The 19,613-nt window shown below is 42.8% G+C and overlaps 1 protein-coding gene across 6 annotated transcripts in view; it reads right to left on the bottom strand.

Moving 5' to 3' along the window:
* The window catches only part of ZFYVE26 (zinc finger FYVE-type containing 26), a 1,794,472-nt gene that overhangs the window by 461,783 nt on the left and 1,313,076 nt on the right, over positions 1-19,613 (bottom strand). For all 6 annotated transcript variants that reach the window (XM_077465059.1, XM_077465061.1, XM_077465063.1 and 3 more), the window contains 2 exons: positions 18,125-18,345; positions 17,877-18,024 (listed from right to left, as the gene is read on the bottom strand). In XM_077465059.1, the coding sequence (XP_077321185.1) occupies positions 17,877-18,024; positions 18,125-18,345 (369 nt within the window). The remainder of the gene's footprint in view (positions 1-17,876; positions 18,025-18,124; positions 18,346-19,613) is intronic.

Genomic DNA, 19,613 nt, shown 5'->3' with positions numbered 1-19,613 from the left:
GTATCTACAAATATAGGAATCAGAACCCTCTCAGATCACGCCCCAATGAGTAAGAAAATCAAAATCCCAGTGCTGCAAAAAACCCCAATCTCTTGGAAACTCAACAAGGAATTACTAGATGTAGAAGGAGAGGAAATAATAAGATAAGAGTTGGAGTTCTTTTTTGCCTCAAATAGAAATGGAGAGATTGCGGAGAATATGATATGGGAGGCCCATAAGGGCCTATATAAGAGGGATATACATTTCCTTGGGGGTAAAAAGAAAGAGAAAGAAACAACAAGGGTAGGGGGTTAAGGGAGGAAATCTATAGATTAGAACATATCCACAAAAAAGAGAAAGGGAACGAACAGGGACAGATCCTGGACCTACAACGTAACCTAGTAGTTAAAAGGAGCTAATGGAATAAGAAATGAAGAAGGCATATAATAGGGTTGTGAAAGAGAGATACCTGTGGGGGAATAAAAATAGTAAGAGCTTTGCTAGGATCTAAAAAAAAAAATTAAAAATCTAAAAATTATATTGAGAAAATATTAGATTAGAATAGTGAACTGATGTATAAGACTAAGACTATAGCAGAGGTTTTCAGGGAATATTATAAGAAATTATATTTGGTAAAAAAGAAAGAGACAGGGCAACAAGAGATCATCAGAAGGGGAAAAAATCTAAGAATATGTAACACAAGCAAAGGTCCCTAGACTATCACAGGAAATAGCTCAGGAACTCAAGAACCCCATAACAGTACAATAAATAAATCAGGCAATAAAGGAAACCATGGGAGGGAAAATCCTGGGCCCCAATGGCTTTACAATAGAATACTTAAAGAAGTTTGGGGAAATATTGTCTCCAAAATTATGTGCATATTATAATGGATTAGGTATAAAATATGGTTTGAGCAAGAAAGCCTCTATAGCTACGATTACTATGATACTGAAAGAGGGGAAAGAGCACAATATGCTCAAATTATAGATCAATTTTATTATTAAATACCAATATAAAATTGTTTGCGAAAGTACTAGCCGCCAGAATAAAAAAAACAAATACTGAGCCTGGTCCATCCAGACCAGTTGGGCTTTGTGGGGGGCCGGGAAGGAAAGGATAATGGAGTGAGGACACTTTTGCTTCTCCAGAAAATGAGAGAGAATCCCCAGTCTTCTCCTATTGATAGATGCCGAAAAGGCTTTTGATCGAGTAGACTGGGGATTCATGATAGGTACTTTGGAGCGAATGGGGTTTGGCCCTCGAATCCTGAGTTGGATAGAGGTACTCTATAATAGTCCAACAGCAGCTGTAAGAGTCAACGGCACATTGTCTGCTCCCATTAGGATGTATAATTGAACTAGACAGGGGTGTCCGCTGTCACCCTTATTGTTTGTGTTGACATTGGAACAATTTGTGGAGACAGTGAGAGGAAACCCTGACACAGGAGGGATAGAGGTCGCGGAAGAGACACATAAGGTAGCCGCATTCGCTGACAATATCCTGTTCTACCTGTCAAAACCCATAATCTCTATGCCAAATCTGGTGAAGGTTATTGAGGAGTATGGAGAGTTATCAAATTTTAAAATAAACTTAAAGAAATCAGAAGTGCTAAATGTAAATGTCAGCTACAAAGAGGAGCAGAGCATCCAGAATGAATTCCCCTTCCTTTGGAAGAAGGAAATCAAATATCTTGGGATAAAACTGACAGCCTCAATGGAGAAAATCTACCATGTAAATTATATTCCCCTTTTGGATGAAACAAGAGAAGATATAAAAAACATAGTGACAAAACCTCTGTCGTGGATGGGCAGGATTAACGCCCTAAAAATGATCATACAACCTAAAATATTATATAAGCTCCAGATGCTCCTGATCTATATCCCTCCAATGTATTTCAAAATCATTAAGTCCTTAATCACCAAGCTTATCTGAAAAAATAAGAAACCTAGAATATCACTAAAGATTTTACAACTGGAAAAAGAGCGGGGGGTCTAAATGTACCGGACTTTTGAAAAAAAATATTATGAATCAATAGTTTTAACAGAGGTGGTAGAATGGATAATGGATAGAAAATAAAAAAAGATGGGTGACAATAGAACACAGTTTACGAGGGACATGCCTAGGGAAGGAAATTTGGATACCGCCAAAACATAGATCACTTGGGGAAAACACTTTCACTTACAAAAAATGCGTTTAGCGTATGGGATGAAGTCCATAAACACAATAAATGGAAATATAAATCCCCATTAATGGTTCTAAAAGAGAATGATTTATTTCCACCAGGGAAAAGCACTGTTGGAGGACACTGGATAAAAAGAGAAAATATTCAACTGAGACACATAATAAAAGATGGGGAAATAAATACACTAGAAACACTACAGAAAGAAAAAGAATGGATAGCTATAGATAGATAGCGGTAACTCCAGCTCAGACACTTTGTCGCAGCATTACCTCAACCGCTGAGAGATGGAGAAAAATGAAATGCTTTTGAACGGATGTGCAAGGGAAAAACACCACGGATAAGTATCTCGCAGGTATATAAGATGCTGGGACGAACAGATGAGATGGAGGTGCCAATATACATAAAAAAATGGGAAGAAGAAATAGTATCACGGGGAGAGAAGCAGAATATAGAAAAAATGTTGTACTTAACACATGGAACCTCTAAAAATATTAGCCTAATAGAAATGAATTCTAAAAGCCTAGCAAGGTGGTATAGGACACCAGACATAATGGCGAGATATCAAGAAGACCAATCTGGGAAATGCTGGAGGGATTGTGGACAATCAGGGAATATGACACATATCTGGTGGAATTGCCCAAAGATTAGAGAGTTCTGGAGAGAAATACTACACTATATTAAAATAATAACTAAGGGGGGCGTGGCGACCGAGCTCTAAGATGGACGTCTGACTCTGGAGCTCCGTTCGCCCGCCAGAGAGAACACGTCGCACCAGCGCTCACCGGCCGCACAATACGTACAGTCACACCCTAACGATAGTCGGAACGACTGGGGAATGTCGCGGCGACGGAAGAACACCCCAGCCGCAAAACTGGCTCATTTCTTCCCGGCGAAATCCCGCGGGCCTCCACAAGATGGCGGCGGATCGCGTCCTCGCCTCACTACAGAGCAGGCCGCACGGAGCGGGACGGAAGGTGGAGGTCTCATCACACTCCGAGAACATGCGGGATCTCACAGTAGCCTGTCCTCAGGTACGCCGAGCCCCACAACAAAAGCCCAGCCAAATCCAGGCCTAGACTGCTCTCCCCTGACAGGACTCAGGACATGGAGGTAAGCGCCACACAAGGTGACCAGGCAGCACAAACCTCACAGGCCCCTGAACCCATACCAGACTTTCCCACCTCAGACCAACCTATCTCAGATACTGTGCTGAAGGAAATGCTGATTTCACTTCGGTCAGCTCTTCACACTGACATGGTGCAAGGTATCAATCAATGCCACAGAGAAGTACAGGCTATAGGGGTCAGAGTGGACAGGGTTGAGCGCAGGATTTCTCAGCCACATACAAGGTAATGGTGGATGCACACGCAGCACAGGGAGAGGACATAGCATGGTTGAAAGACAAGGTCGCAGACCTCGAGGACCGCAGCAGGCGTAACAACATTAAACTGAGGGGCATACCCAAATCAGTCACTGCGCAACAACTCTTACAATTTGCCCAAACACTGTTTTCCTCCCTACTGCCTAATCTGACCACTCAGGACTTGATAGTGGACCGGATTCATAGAATCCCCAAACCCTCCTTCCTCCCTGAGGGCACTCCTAGAGACACACTACTGAGGATCCATTTCTACCATGTTAAGGAGCAAATATTTCAAGCCGCACGCAATCCTGAGAATATACCTCCCCAATATGCTGATTTGCAAATCCTTCCAGACCTCTCTAGGCACACGTTGCAGAGAAGACGCAATCTGGCCACCATCACAAAGGCTCTGAGAAACCATAGAATTCCACACAAATGGAAGTATCCGGCCACGCTCGTCATCACGCATAATGGGGTCACCAAATCCATAAATAAGTTGGAAGAAGGCATTGCCCTCCTGACCCAATGGGGGATTCTGCATGATCCACCACATACTCTAGCTTCCCCAATGCGCCCCCCACCACTCCAGGAAGAATGGCAGCTAGTGTCACACAAGCGTAACAGCAAACAACAGGCCGGGAGTAGCTCCTAATTACTCCAAAGCTTTTGTCTCACTTCTCTCTGGCAGACAGAGTCAGTTATCAGTCTCCAATCGCCCTGTTTACTAAGTTTGGCAGTCATGACTGCACACGGATCAGTTGTTAGATCCATTTTTACTATACATCAGTTGCAAGTTTTCGTCTTATGTTTTTGTTTTTTTCCCTTTCCCCCTCCTTCTGGACACATCGACCTCTACACCAGGACCAAGAACAACCCCGTAGAAGGGCCAACAATATTCCATCAAGCACTGGAGCAGACACACCTATCGAAAAGATGCGGTAACAGTGAGTACCATGCACTTACAGTCCCACAGACTTTCTTCACACACCATAAATGACTATTACCTGCTTGTCTCTTAATGTTAGGGGGCTGAACCACCCCGCAAAACGCTTTTCACTCTGGTGAGAGGCCCACAAACAAAATGTGGATATACTCCTCGTCCAAGAAACTCACTTCCAACAGCTGAAAACCCCGTCTTGTACCCACAAAGATTACCAGCACATTTTTTTGGCATGCACTCCTGACAGTAAAAAAAGGTGGGATAATGATAGCAATAAAGAACACTGTATCCTTCCTCCTCAAGGACTCGTTCATAGACAATAAAGGTGGATTCATAATTTTAACAGGCGACTTTAATTCCCAACCCTTTACCTTAGTAACGCTTTACTCTCCGAACTCTCACCAACTGAGATTCCTCAGACGAGTGATCAAGAAAGCTAAATCTATGCTCTATGGCAGTCTTCTCATCGGAGGGGACTTTAACCTCATAACGGATTCACCATTTGGATACTACGGCTGTCCATCAGCGTAGATCATCACCTCTACCTAATTTTTTACACACAAGAGACCTTTTCGATGTCTGGAGATGCCATCACGCTAACGAAAGGGACTATACGTTTTTCTCAGCTAGACACTGTACTTATTGAGGGATTGATATGTTCCTAACTGACAAATGGCTTCTGCAGAGGGTCCGGGCCACTACGATACATGATATCACATGGTCGGATCATGCTGCAATTTCACTGTCTATTGATACACAGGGAGCCGCCCCCTCACCACCGATCTGGCGTTGCAATAATAGGCTCCTCCAAGAACCCACACTTGCCCCACTAATCTCTCAGCATCTCAGAGAATTTTTCCAAATTAACTCCACTTCCGGTATTGATCCCTTTGTCCTCTGGAATACCCATAAGGCATTCATGAGAGGTATTCTTATACAGTTAGGAGCCAGAGAAAATAAAAAATACAATTCTCTACTCAAAGATGTGTTGGCTGAAATACATCTACTAGACACCCGCAACAAAATCTCCCCCACGCCCGCCATAGCGGCTACCATCACCGACCTTAGGAACAAACTAAGAAACCTCCTTACGCAAAAATTTGATAAACACTTACGCAGACTCCAACTCAATTCTTATGCTCATGCAAACAGAGCAGGAAAGTACCTAGCCAATAGAATAAAGACCGCTCGTACCCGCTCCAAAATTGCCCATTTAATACATCCAACAACACACCACAAAATCACAAATCCCCAAGACATAGCGAATCAATTTGCGGATTATTATGGGGCTCTCTATAATCTACGCAATGATGTAAACACTCATCAACCGTCCACGCAAGACATTCAGACATTTCTGCAGACCATTAGTCTCCCCTCTCTCTCGGAGGATCATCTCATTCACTTAAATGCCCCATTCACACTCCAAGAGATAGCTAAAACTATATCCACGTTGCCTAATGGTAAATCCCCAGGTCCGGATGGCTTCGGGAACGGATACTATAAAGTCTTCAAAGACCTGCTCTCCCCGCACCTTCTTGACGTTTTCACCGAAGCGGAATCAACATCTTCCTTCTCCTCTGAGATGCTGAGAGCCCACATAGTAACCTTGCCAAAACCGGGTAAAGATCCCACTACTCCCGCTAATTTTAGGCTGATATCTCTTCTAAATTCTGATATCAAAATCTATGCTAAATTGCTGGCTAGAAGACTGACAGATATCATCCCATGCATTATACCAAAAGACCAGATGGGCTTCGTGCGGGGGCGGCAAACCTCCAACGCCACTAGGCGCATTATCAATGTTATTCATCACGCTAAAGCATCAAGAACGCCTTCTCTGCTTCTTTCCATAGATGCAGAGAAGGCGTTTGATAGAGTGCACTGGACGTAAATGAAAGCGGTATTGAGTAAATTTGGCTTCAAGGGACCAATATTCACTGCTATCCTGGCACTTTACTCGTGCCCATCAGCACAGGTATACACGGCAGGCCTATTGTCCAAATCGTTTGACATAACAAATGGCACTCGCCAGGGGTGTCCTCTTTCCCCTACTATATTTAACCTAATCATAGAACCACTAGCAGAATCTATACGGGCGAATGACCAGATCAAAGGCTTTTCCTTTGGCAGATCCAAACATGTCATAAATCTATTTGCCAATGACATTATCCTATTATTAACTGACCCTATACACTCTCTCCCGCAGGCCCACAAAACCCTATCTGAATTTGGGGCTATCTCCTACTACAAGGTTAACTACACTAAGTCGCTGATCTTAGATCTGGGAACCCACTCGAAGGCAAAAAAAGACCCTGCAAGCCACCCTTCCATACTCTTGGGCCACCAAAAGCATCACCTACTTGGGTCTGACATTGACTAATACACTCCCCACCCTAGCTGCAAACTTCAAATCTTTATTGGCCAAAATAGACCACCAACTTACGGATATAGGAAAGAGGGAGCTATCACGGCTAGGCAGAATTGTGGCCTACAAAATGTCCATACTGCCCCAAATATTCTACATGTTTCGCTCCTTACCAATTCCAATACCTCTCCACTACGTTAACGCGCTGTCCAAAAGCATGTGGAAATTCACATGGGGGGGTAAAAAGGCTAGATGCCCTCGCCACATTCTCACGCCCCACAAATCAATAGGGGGAGCCGGATGTGTGGACCTTAGAGATTACATGTGGGCTGCATGCCTTGACCAGCTCAAGCACTGGTTTCACCAAGTAGAAAGGCCACTATGGGTAGACATGGAAACTTCCATGCTCCCTGTAGATACTCCCACGGACTTCCTATTTAGTGATTCCTGGGACCCTTGGGACACCAGAAACATGCCCCCCACTATACAGGTGTCGCTACAAGCGTGGCGATTCCTCCTAAAACAGGATAGCAAGGACTTAACTGTAATGACATATGACTTACCAATAGAAATCTTGAATGCCAAACTCCCTTCGCTACAAACTTCGCAACTTAAGGCGAAAAATGTCTGCTATATCCAAGACTTATGCCAGGACAAGGAACCTAAATCGGCAGCACAAATTATGTCGGAATTTGACTTACCACACACCACGTGGTTTTCCTGCGCTCATGTCTCTCACTACTTAAAGTCGCGCCCGATACCCACAACCCAGCTTCCCATTAAGGCCTGGGGATTTTACTCAAATTTGCATCACAATGACAAAGGCATATCAATATTCTACACTATCTTCCAGGATAAACGAATGTTTCACAAGCAATCAGCCCTCAGACAGTGGGAAAGGGACTTAGCTACAACCTTCACTGACGAACAATGGCTTTCTGCCTTTAAAACCATTCACAAATCCTCCCATTGCGTGAGTCACTGGGAAATGACCCTGAAAATCCTATATAGGTGGCATTATACCCCTTACAGACTGTCTGTCATGTTCCCATCCTCTTCACCCCTTTGCTGGCGGAATTGTGGTCACACTGGAAACTTGATTCACGTCCTGTGGGAGTGCCCATGCTTGAAAAGCTTATGGAACAAAATCTTCCAAACAATCTCTGACCTCACGGGTATCCTAAACCCCCAAAACCCCAATCTAGCCATACTGCACATTGGTATAGAAACCTTTCCACATGGGGATAGAGCTATGGTAACACACATTCTACTAGCCACACAAAACCTAATTCTTCGCAATTGGAAGAAAACCATAGCCCTTAACTTCTCTGAAGTAGTCGCCATTGTGAATAGGAACTATTCGTTCGAATGATTGATTGCAATTAACTCCTTTTCCTGTAAAAAAAAATGATAAGGATTGGAAGCTATGGGCCACCAGGTTTAAACCTTGATAAATGGTCATATCCTAGTGTGAGACCTTAATGTCACTAACTGATACGATAATTTTCGCTTTCATATGTACCAACTGAACAAGAAGTGCTTATACTGTATGTACTACATATTCCTACATCACTAACTGCTTTATATACTGTGTCCAGATACCCATCCTATTTTTTTTTTTTATTTTCTTCCTTGTGTTCTGTTCTGTTTATCTCTGAAGAACTTAATAAAAACTTATTGATAAAAGAAAATAAAAAAAATAATAATAACTAAGACCCAGATATCAGAAAATCCTTGGACATGCCTCTTTCTTGGCACAGATACCCCAATAAAAGAGTATAAAAACTCCCATAAAAGTCACTTAATAAACGCGGCAAAGAGCCTGATTCCAAAGAAATGGAAAGAAGTAGAAGCACCCAAACTAAGAGAGTGGTTAGAAAGGGTAGATTAAATATCCAAAATGGAAGGACTGGTAGTAGACGAGGAGAGTGGAGGAAGGGAGCCTCAGAATAAACGGGAACAATGGAAACTATTAAAGAAATATAGTGAGGTAACAGGGCTGTAGGAGGGCGGGGGAGGGGGACTCCCCGGCCACCCACCCACATAATAGAGAATGGGGCGGGAGGCCCGGGAGAGGTATAGGACGGGAGGGAGGGAATGGGGGAAATAAAAATAAAAAAAGAACACACAGTGGAGGAACACATTTAACCCCTTGATCGCCCCTAGTGTTAACCCCTTCCTTGCCATTTACATTTATACAGTAATCAGTGGCTATTTATAGCACGTATCGCTGTATAAATGTCAATTTAAAAAAAAAAGTGTCAAAAAGTGTCCAATCACAATCCCAATAAAAATCACAAACCACCGCTGTCATTACTAGTAACAAAAAATATATATATATAAAAATGCCATAAATCAATAACCTATTTTGTAGGCGCTATAACTTTTTCAAACCAATCAATATACACTTTTGGCATTTTTTTTTTTTTACCAAAAATATGTAGAAGATTACATATCTGCCTAAACCAATCAATGTACACTTATTACAATTTTTTTTACCAAACATATGTTATATATCTGCCTAAACTGAGGAAGAACATTTTTTTTTTTTAAATTAAAGATATTTCGAATGGCAAAAAGTAAAAAAAAAAATGATTTTTTTCAAAATTGAAACTCTTTAAATAAAAATCGCAGATGTGAGCAAATACCACTAAATGAAAGCTCTATTTGTGTGAAAAAAGGACAGTATCACAAAACATGGCCCGGTCAGGAAGGGGGTAAATTTTTCGGGGGCTGAATTGGTTAACAAAGGCAAATACCATAGCTCTTATTTCTAATATCAGAATAATATATATCCCTGGTGGATCAGTGATAAGATGTATCACTTTATATGCTAGGGATTTGTTCAAGAGAGTGCCACATCCCTGGCATATCCTGAATAGGTACGATGGAAGCCCTGTTGAACCCATTATCTGCCTAATACCAAAATCTTATTGCCTACCAGGTGAGTTTCTTGTGAAAACAAGATATGGGGTCTCTGGTGATTCAGGTATTTGAACATTAATGCCCTCTTAAACTTGTCATTGAGCCCTCTTACATTCCGCGACAATAATTTCAAGTCCATGTATCAACTAGAGAAAATATTGGCCAAAGTGGGATAAATATAAGCAGAGCGCACATAGCAAGAGGGAGAAAGAGTTGACTTCCTGAAGTACCTTGAGGATATGTAGTGATGATGCATATAGATTGGAGAGCTGTACCAAAGCGAGTCTGGAGCAAATCTAATAACATAGAACAATACTATAAACTCCCTACTGACCATAATTCCCCCAAAATAACCAGGTCAGTTTCAGTCCCAACACAGTCTTTAATTTCTTCAACTGTGTAGTCTAACTAGGGAATACTACTGTGTATCTCATATAAGAAATACGAGGAGGTAAAAAAAAAAAAAAAAAAAAGTAATTCAGCACAGAGGGAAGCTAGTGGGGGGGGGGTTGTGCAATCTTAACCTGTAGTTGCCTAAGTAGTCCTGGGATCAACTCCTTAAGTAGGATGGAATGCCCGTATTCCCTTGGGTACATGGTAGTGGTGGAGAATCGAGGAGTAATGTTGATAGAAGTTTGGGCAGTAAGCCTAAAGTCACCAACAAGGCTGAGGATCTCCTCTTTTCCACTGAGAGGGAGATATTCAGCTGTGTGTTAGCCACTCTCAACAGTGAGGGTTCAATGGGAGCATAGGCCCAAATAGAAAAATGCAAAATGACAAATCATCCAAAGAACTTATCCTTCTATATAGTAAAAAGGAAGAATGCAGTAACACAGAACTGGCACAGTACCTTCATGAGCTCGAGAGCTCACTTTTCTGTTAAGGCGACATGCTTGGCCAGGTGTCAGCCTCAGCTGGGTTGTCAGAATTTAGTGGTGCCCTCATCCTGGATCCTCAGTCAACTAAAGTAAAACATGCCATATTTAATGTTTTGTTCCCACAGGAGGCGGCGGACTTCCGAGAAAGTCTTGCGTTTCTTTTGCAACTCCTGAGAAAAATATGGGAACAGCATGATGTGTGCATTTTCATATTGCAAATTTAGGTGCTTCCTGGCCTCAGAGTATGCCGTCCCTGTCTCTATAGTTTAGGAAGTGCACAAAGAAGGGGCGCGGGGGGCCCCCTGTGATGGGACGACCCAAAGGCCACGCAATGCGCTCTTTCAGCTACAAAAGTAGGAGAGATGACAGTTAGGCTTATATGATTATGATCAATACTGCTCAACACTGCATCCCATGCCATTGGCGATCCTCTTCAGTACCAACTTTAGCGAAATGGTTCCGCAGATTGAACAATACCGAAACCTTTGAGGAATTAATAAGCATCTCCAATGACACAGTTACCAAATTTTCAGCAACCTGGCATGACTGGCGACGTTTCAAACTCACTGACGCGTACTCTTCACAATCTGGATAAATGTCTCTCATACACTAGACTATTTCTCTTTCAATTTCCCCCTCCTCCCCTAACTTTGCCACCCCCCCCTTCCTACCCCCCACAACGTATATTAATGCGCTGACTATCCTCCCATTGTAAGGTTCAGATGCTTTAGAATACTCTTCTACCTTGTCGTGTCACCCTTTAGGCTGTTCTTGAACCAACTTTACAACTACCTAAGATTATCGTTATTGTAATTTACATAATTGGAAATTGATTAGGTTCTTTCACCAGCCACAATGTCTTCTCTATGTTCACCTAAGCTTCCACTGTTTAATGTGTCTTGACTATATTGACGTGACAACTTTTCGATTGCCTGTTTTCTCTTGTATGTTTACATTATCTTAATAAAAATTTTGTGGAAAAAAAAAAAAAAAAGACAGTTAGGCTTAGGAGGTTTTTAAAGAAAGATTCTGCAAAGTCAGCCAAGTGGCCCCCTTCTGCGCCCTCAGGGAGGCCTAAAACCCTGACATTAGACGCATGCAATTTTCAGTACCATCCGATTTTGCAACAAGCAACTTCACCGTTTGCTGTAGCTCAGTAAGCATGACAGTGTGCTATCTGGTGCAGTCTTCTACTGCAGACACTTGGGCCTCATATTCAGAGAGGCCTCCCCTATTTTGTCCAAGTCACTGCAAATGAGAATGCATTCTTCTGCCAAATGATCTATGCGCACCAATAAAGATGTTCTGCTGCTCTCAATCGCTTCCAGGATCTTATTGGTTTCTACTGCAGCAGGCTGGGACGATGGGTTTACCGGGACCTCAGGAGCTGCGTCTTCCTTCCCATGTCAGTCAGTAATGCTCAGAACTTCCTGAGAAAGATGGCGTCAACGCGTGGAGTACAAAACTTCAGTGACAATGTGTGGAAACAGCCAGTCTGAGGAGACAAGGTGAGCACCAGAATAATGCCAATATGTCAGGGGTTAAATTTGCACACGTCTGCTCAGGTCCACATCCGGCTAAACCCCCAGGTATTTGCTCTTTAAGGGTATCTACAGTGGGGTCAAGAAGCAAGGATGCCAAAGGATTAGGATGGTCGGGCCGTGGGTGTATGGAGCCCGCCACGGCCAGATTAACACTGCCAAATCGGGTTGCTGATGGATTAGGATCAGAATTACCAGAGCTTCTCTCAGACACAACTTCTGCAGCTAGAGTTGCCACCTTTTCTTCAAGCTAAACCCAAACACTTTAACAAATTTTCACCTCTCCTTAGAGAGCCCCCCCCCCCCATTAGAACAGAGTGCCCTTATATCAGCACCCTATTAAAGACCTCCATTAGATGAGAGTCCCTTTATATCAGTGCCCCTTAAAGACCCCCATTGGTTCATAAATCCCCCTTTTACATTAAAGACCCCTTTAGATCAGGAGTCCCCCTTCATCAGGTTGACCACATCATGTGACAAGCCAGAAAAGGCTGGTCACATGATGTTACTGGAAGTGATGGGCTCAGATGCAGTTTTTTACATTTTGAATGGAGAGGTGGAGATTTAAAGCTGCTATGGACTAGGAATCCTGTTCTTTGTTTATATTTGTTTATATGGATTAACCCCTGGGAGCTGGGATACCTTTTTACCTACTCGGGTACAAGTGTGGCTTTCCATTGCGGATTACCTAGTCAAGTTGTGGAGCTTTCTGTGGCATCATTAACATCCCCAGCTGTGGTTAAAGCCAAACACTCAGTGTGGCCTCCTATAATAAGGGACCAACCGAACCCGGTAAGCGGCAGTGTGTTCACACACAGTGGAGGTGATTCACAAACCTTTTTTCTGAAAATATTTGGTTGTCACACCAGTGTTAAGAATTCACGGGATTTTTATGGACTATTATTAAGTTATTAAATTATTATCATCTTTTGCATCATTTATATGTGGATACTATTTATTTATATATGGATATTATTTATTCAATTCACTTTATTTGTCATTGATTTATTGAGATTTTTGGATAGATATGTTATGGTTTCATTATCAGTTCTTATTACTATTTTCTAATTAGGTATTTATATTCAATTTAATACATTTTATTACCATATGGTTACATAGTTAGTCAGGTTGAAAAAAGACACAAGTCCATCCAGTTCAACCACAAAATAAATAATTAAATAAATAATAATAATACCATACAATCCCATATACCCAATTCTATACCCACAGTTGATCAAGAGGAAGGCAAAAAACCCCAGCAGAACATGATCCAATTTGCTAAAGCAGGGGAAAAATTCCTTCCTGATCCCCCGAGAGGCAATCTGATTTTCCCCGGATCAACTTTACCTATAAATGTTAGTACCCAGTTATATTTTGTACACTGAGAGCCGGTTCACACAGGGGCGACTCAGATCCGACTTCAGGTTGCCCCTAGTCGCCTCAGGTCGGACAACATTTAAAAATCAATGTAAGTGAATGAGAGCCATCTTAATGCACGCTCCTGTACTGCTTCAATCCGACTTGTAGGCGACTGGTACCCATTGATTTCAATGGAGGTCGCCTCCAAGTCAGATCTCCGTCTATATGGAGGCGACTCTGACAGAATTATCAGCTCTCAAGAGGGAACTCCACGCCAAATTTATGAAAAAAAATTGGCGTGGGTTCCCCCTCTGAGAGCATACCAGGCCCTTAGGTCTGGTATGGATTCTAAAGGGAACCCCCTACGCCGAAAAAACGGCGTGGGGTCCCCCCCAGATCCATACCAGACCCTTATCCGAGCACGCTACCCGGTTGGCCAGGAAAGGGGGTGGGGACGAGCGGACGCCCCCCCTCCTGAGCCGTACCAGGCCGAGTGCCCTCAACATGGGGGGTGCCTTGGGGAAGGGGAAGCAGCACGGCCCCCCCATCCCAAAGCACCTTGTCCCCATGTTGATGAGGACAAGGGCCTCTTCCCGACAACCCTGGCCGTTGGTTGTCGGGGTCTGCGGGCGGGGGGCTTATCGGAATCCGGGAGCCCCCTTTAATAGGGGGGCCCCCGGATACCGGCCCCCCACCCTATGTGAATGAGTATGAGGTACAATGTACCCCTACCCATTCACCTGTAAAAAAAAATAAAAAAAACACAACACACAAGGGTTAAAATAGTTTATTGCACAGCTCCGGGGGTCTTCCGTCTTCGGGGGTTGCAGCCTCACCTGTGCCCATCATTGTAGAATGACCTGTGCCCACCATTGCAGCATGACCTGTGCCGAGGAAGAGAGAGGGCAGCCGGATCATCACTGGGGAAGAAAGCGTAGATGAAGAGGAGAGCTGGCGGATCACATATATAGCCCGCTGTAACAGCTTACATTAAAATTGCCATCTGCTCATGGTGTAACCACGAGCAGACGGCAATTGTAATATAAGTTGTTACAGCAGGCTATATCCATGCTCTGTTATCCGGCGACTCTCCTCAATCTCCACGCTCTTTTCCTGGAGCAATCGATGGGAGAACGGCTCCGTGCTGGCAGTCCCCCCCATGCAGCTTACGTTCGCAAGCCTTCATTTTCCACTCGCAAATTGCGAGTAGGAGAGTGGAAAATTTGAGGGCTGATTTAGGGCATGGCCAATCAGCAGAATATATGATCTCATCCTCCCATTTATTCCTGACGCCATTGTGATGAAACACATAAAAGGTGGAGCTTCCGGCCACGCCATTTCTGGTAATTGGAACACATGCCAACTCACTAACAATGTTTGCGAGCTGTATTGGTGCCAATCAGGCACTGTATAATGTAACAGGCCATTTATTTGTTCTTTATGTCATTAATGTTTTTAATAAACTTACTACACAATGAAAAATGTATTTTCTCCTGAACATGTTTGGTTACATGTGTGAGGTGCATTGAAGGAATATCCCATAATTGCCAAAGCTGGTTCCTTCTTGAAATGACGTGGAGTGGAATCGAGTGCATATTGACTATTTTTTACTTAAGGTCTGCATGTGTTTAGTGTGCACACTAGCCACTGGGTGTTTTTGCAAGGTGTGGAAAGGAACGGAAGATTCAAGTCAGAACAATTTATAAACTGTATTACATTCCTATAGTTCTCTTCTTTTGCACTAAATTCCATTGGAATGGATTTTATAATTGTTTCCAGTCAGTAGAATTTGAATATGCACATTGTTATTTCAATAAGGCATAGGGTGATACAGAAACCTCAACAATGTTGAACATACAGTGGATCATCTCCACATATAAGACCACATGCCCAGTCATTACAGTGTCAGCATTGGTTAAACATGTGAAGTGCAGATTAGACAGTGGGCTTCAAAAATAAGTATGTATCTGTATCCAGCAGATTTTTTTTTACGGTTAACACCGTTTTATTAAAAAAATAAATAAAAAAAATAAAAAAATTGAGAGCACAGGTATGACCCAAAGGACCAAGCAGCAAAGGAGAACAGTAGCAAAAGTAAAGAAAATGAGTCAGGGGGATGGGAGGGCAACCACCAGCCAGTACTGCCAACCACATCCGGGGAGCCTTTCCATTAGTCCCAACTCCCAGGGGAGTTAAATTACCAACTCTGCATGCTCCTCAGAGTAAACAAACTCGTGCCAATAAAACCACTTCTTGAGAAATTTCTCACATTGACCCCTATCCGTGGCTACCAGGTCCTCCATTGCATTGATTTTGGCTACTTTTTTCAACCAGACGGCCATCACCAGTGGCTGTGTCTGCTTCAAACACAGTGGGATGCAGCTCTTTGCTGCTGTGAGGAGGAGAGGCAAGACTTTGCTATAAATCTTGCTTGGAATCTTGTGGTGGTAAAGGAGGAAGAACACAGGGGTCCAAGGCAGCTCACGATCTGTAAATTTCTGAACAATGCGTTGAATCCCTGTCCAGTAACACAGAAAAAGGGTGACAAGACCAGAAGATGTGAAGAAGAGAACCAGGTTCCTCCACACATCACCAGGTTTTGCCTACAGTGGGATGGTCTAATATCCGACGTGGCGGTGTTTGGCACCAAGACAACATGTCCAGGTGGGTCCCAGCCAGGAGCCCTTCCACCTGGACTCACTGTTTCAAAGGACTGTGGCAACACTGTCCAGGATTCATGTCAGATGGCAGGCCATATGATATAGGTTGGTGTGTGGCAAAGCCATGCCGCCCAACACTTTTGGCAGTCACAGAATAGACTGGGCCAGCCACGGGGGTTTCTGGGCCCAGAGGAAAGATATAATAGCGTGGTTCACCGTCCTGTGAAAGGAACTCGGGATCTAAACGGGGAGGGCCTGTAGCTGGTATAACAACCGGGGCACAATGTTCTGTTTTACAATTCAATACGGACCAAACCAGGAAAACTGTTCATGCTGCCAGGACTGAAGGTCTTTTTAATGGCCATCAGCGGGGAGGGAAATTTAGGGGAAATATGTCTTCTGTCCTACTGGGAAAAAGGATGCCCAGATATTTTATGTGTGATATTGCCTATTTCAAAGGGAAATCTGACGGAAGTAACGTGGTCAGAGGGGCCGGCATGGAGATGTTCAACGCCACTGATTTCTGGGAATTAAATTAGAAAAAGGATAGTGCCCCATAAGTCTTCAATTCCTGTAGCAGGTTGGTGATAGACACCATGGGATTAGTCACAAAGAATAAAAGATTGTGTGCAAATGCTGCAATTTTCGGGGAAAGCATATTATCTAAGCGAAGGCCCATGATGTTGGGATTATCTCTAAATGAGTGAATAAAGGTTTTGAGGGTCAAGATAAATAGTATGGGGGGCAGGGGGCACCCCTGTCTCGTCCCATTGACTATCCTGAAGGATGAGGAGAGGTGACTATTCACCTTCACTTGGGCCGACGAGCAGGAGTAAATGGCTCAAACCCAATAATTCGGTGTCCTAGCCCCATGCATCAAAGGGTCTCTATCAGGAATGGTCAGTTCACCCTGTCAAACACCTTTTCAGAGTTGTTTGAGAGAAGCAACATAGGGGTTCCCCTCGCCCGAGCAGCATGAATCAGGTTATTGGCCGATAGTTTTGGCAAAGGATTGGATCTTTGCCCTCTTTCGGGATCACCCATGATGTAAGTCCACAACGTGTCCTCCAGGGAAATAACCCCCTCTTCCAGCCGCATTATATGCACATTATTTTATATGTATAATTCTAGTTTTTTGGTTTTGTTCACATATTTTATGAATTGTAGCTCTATATATTTTTATTAATTTGAAAAACCTGAGACACTTATTATAGCCAGTTATTTGATTATCACTAACATCCCCTATATTTCACATTCACAATTAGCCAACAATGCCTTGCAGCAAATGTTGACGAACAAACAATATACATGCATAATAGTAAGAAATTAAAATGTTTGGCATGCAAGATCACACCACAGACAAGGTTACTTTTATCCACCAGTCTGATGGTAAATCAGCCCCACTGAGTTTCCCCTCATTAACACACAATGCAAAGTCCAAGCTTCTTTAACCCTATGTTAGGACAAATAGTGTTCAAGTCTAGTGTACAACTGAGAATGAAATCTACCCGAACAGTACAATGGTAAAAACGAATAACCCAGTCCCCTTCTTAACATCACATAGCGAAGGAAAACCTCAGTTTGGGGGACACTTGAAATTAAATACCAATCTGGTTTGGTCATGCAGTCATTTATAAGTGTTTTATAATTGCAAGGGTGACTCATTCAGCACTTAATGCTTTACCTCTATTGCTAAACTGTAATACTCCGCTTCTAAGAGCTGATTTCGTAGCCTTACTACAGCAGCAGGTCTAACAATCTCATGAAGGGAAGGAATATCTTGATAGGAAGCAGTCACTAAAATCTTCAGTAAATCCACCTTGCTGCTGTAACTGTCACACAAAACAAATAATAAAGGATAAAAACATAGTGCTCAGACCTGAAAGTAACTATAAGACAGTTTTGAAAAACATTTTGGTTTGTGATAACTACCTGTCACAAAGGGCAAGGTCATGACTTCTTGCAGTTTTGACAAATATCATCTTGGCACTGAACAGCAAATTTTTCATGATGTCAAGAAGAAGTCGACTGTCCATCTCTGGGTTAGTTAACCCCTTTGATAGAAGACAGCAGCGTTCAATGAGTTGGTATCCACATTCATCACTTTTAGAGTGCAAGCTAAGTATGGCTGAACAGAGTGAAGCACTCGGGGCCTGCAGGGTATAACCAAAAAATGTGGAACAATTTAATGCAGATAAAGAGAAAATCAACAATGAAGAATATATCTAATATTTATCATTCTAAACTATAATATATGAAACATCATAGTTACCTCTTTACTAAATGTGTGACAGTCTTGCATACAAGACAGTCATTAGTAAAAGCGAAATTAAAATCTTTGGTTCACATAATCATGATATTTTCTGAGATACAACATTCACTAAATTAAATGGATTTGGTAAGATAAAATGTGATACAATACAAAGATACAATACCATTTTTCTTTCTTCTTTTAATGTATTATTTTATGTTGCTCTTTTGCTCTTAGCAAAGCACATGGTACAGTCAACAAGGAATAACCTTCATGGAGCAAGACAGAAGCAAGAAAAAGACAGGCATACGTCACAGTATTATATTATTATACAGCGCCAACAATTTGTGCAGTGCTTTACAAAATGAAGGCAGACATTACAGACTCAATACATTTTAGTAAAGAGGACCCGATCGGTACAACGAAGGGGGAAGAGATCAGTGCCAGCAGCGCTGTGGGCTGCATCTGCAGTGCCCACAGCGCCGCTCACCGAATTTAACCCCTCAATTCCCGGCCAATACTCTGCAATACCCTGCCAATACTCTGCAATACCCAATAACGTGCCAATACTCTGCAATACCCTGCCAATACTCTGCAATACACGCCAGTACTCTGCGATACCCTGCCAATACTCTGCGATACCCGATACCCTGCCAATACTCTGCAACATCCTCCCAATACTCTGCCATACCCTGCCAATACCCTGTAATACCCTGACATTTTTTTTAAATTTTATTTATTTTATTTCAAGATTCCCAGCCTAGAGGTGAGATGTGGGGTCTTACTGACCCCATATCTCACTGTAAGGAGGACCTGTCATGCCTATTCCTATTACAAGGGATGTTTACATGTGAGGTATCACTGCGAACGTTAGAGCGAGAGCAATCATTTTGGCCCTAGACCTCCTCTGTAACTCAAAACATGTAACCAGTTGCAACGACCACCATTGTATTCTCTAGGGTCTTTGCTAAAAAAAAAACATATATAATGTTGTGGGGTTCTATGTAATTTTCTAGAAAATAAATGATGATTTTTACATGTAGGAGAGAAATGTCAGAATTGGCCTGGGTGCTCCAGAACGTCTGATGGCGCTCCCTGCATGTTGGGCCTCTGTATGTGGCCACGCTGTGTAAAAGTCTCACACATGTGGTATCAGTAATAGCAGAATGT

Source organism: Lithobates pipiens, unplaced genomic scaffold (genome assembly GCF_037356315.1).
Source record: "Lithobates pipiens isolate NorthernLeopardFrog02 unplaced genomic scaffold, aLitPip1_a1.2 Scaffold_30, whole genome shotgun sequence".
Taxonomy (NCBI): Eukaryota; Metazoa; Chordata; class Amphibia; order Anura; family Ranidae; genus Lithobates; species Lithobates pipiens.
The sequence above is the reverse complement of the archived record's forward strand: the minus strand, read 5'-3'. Positions and strand labels throughout refer to the sequence as shown.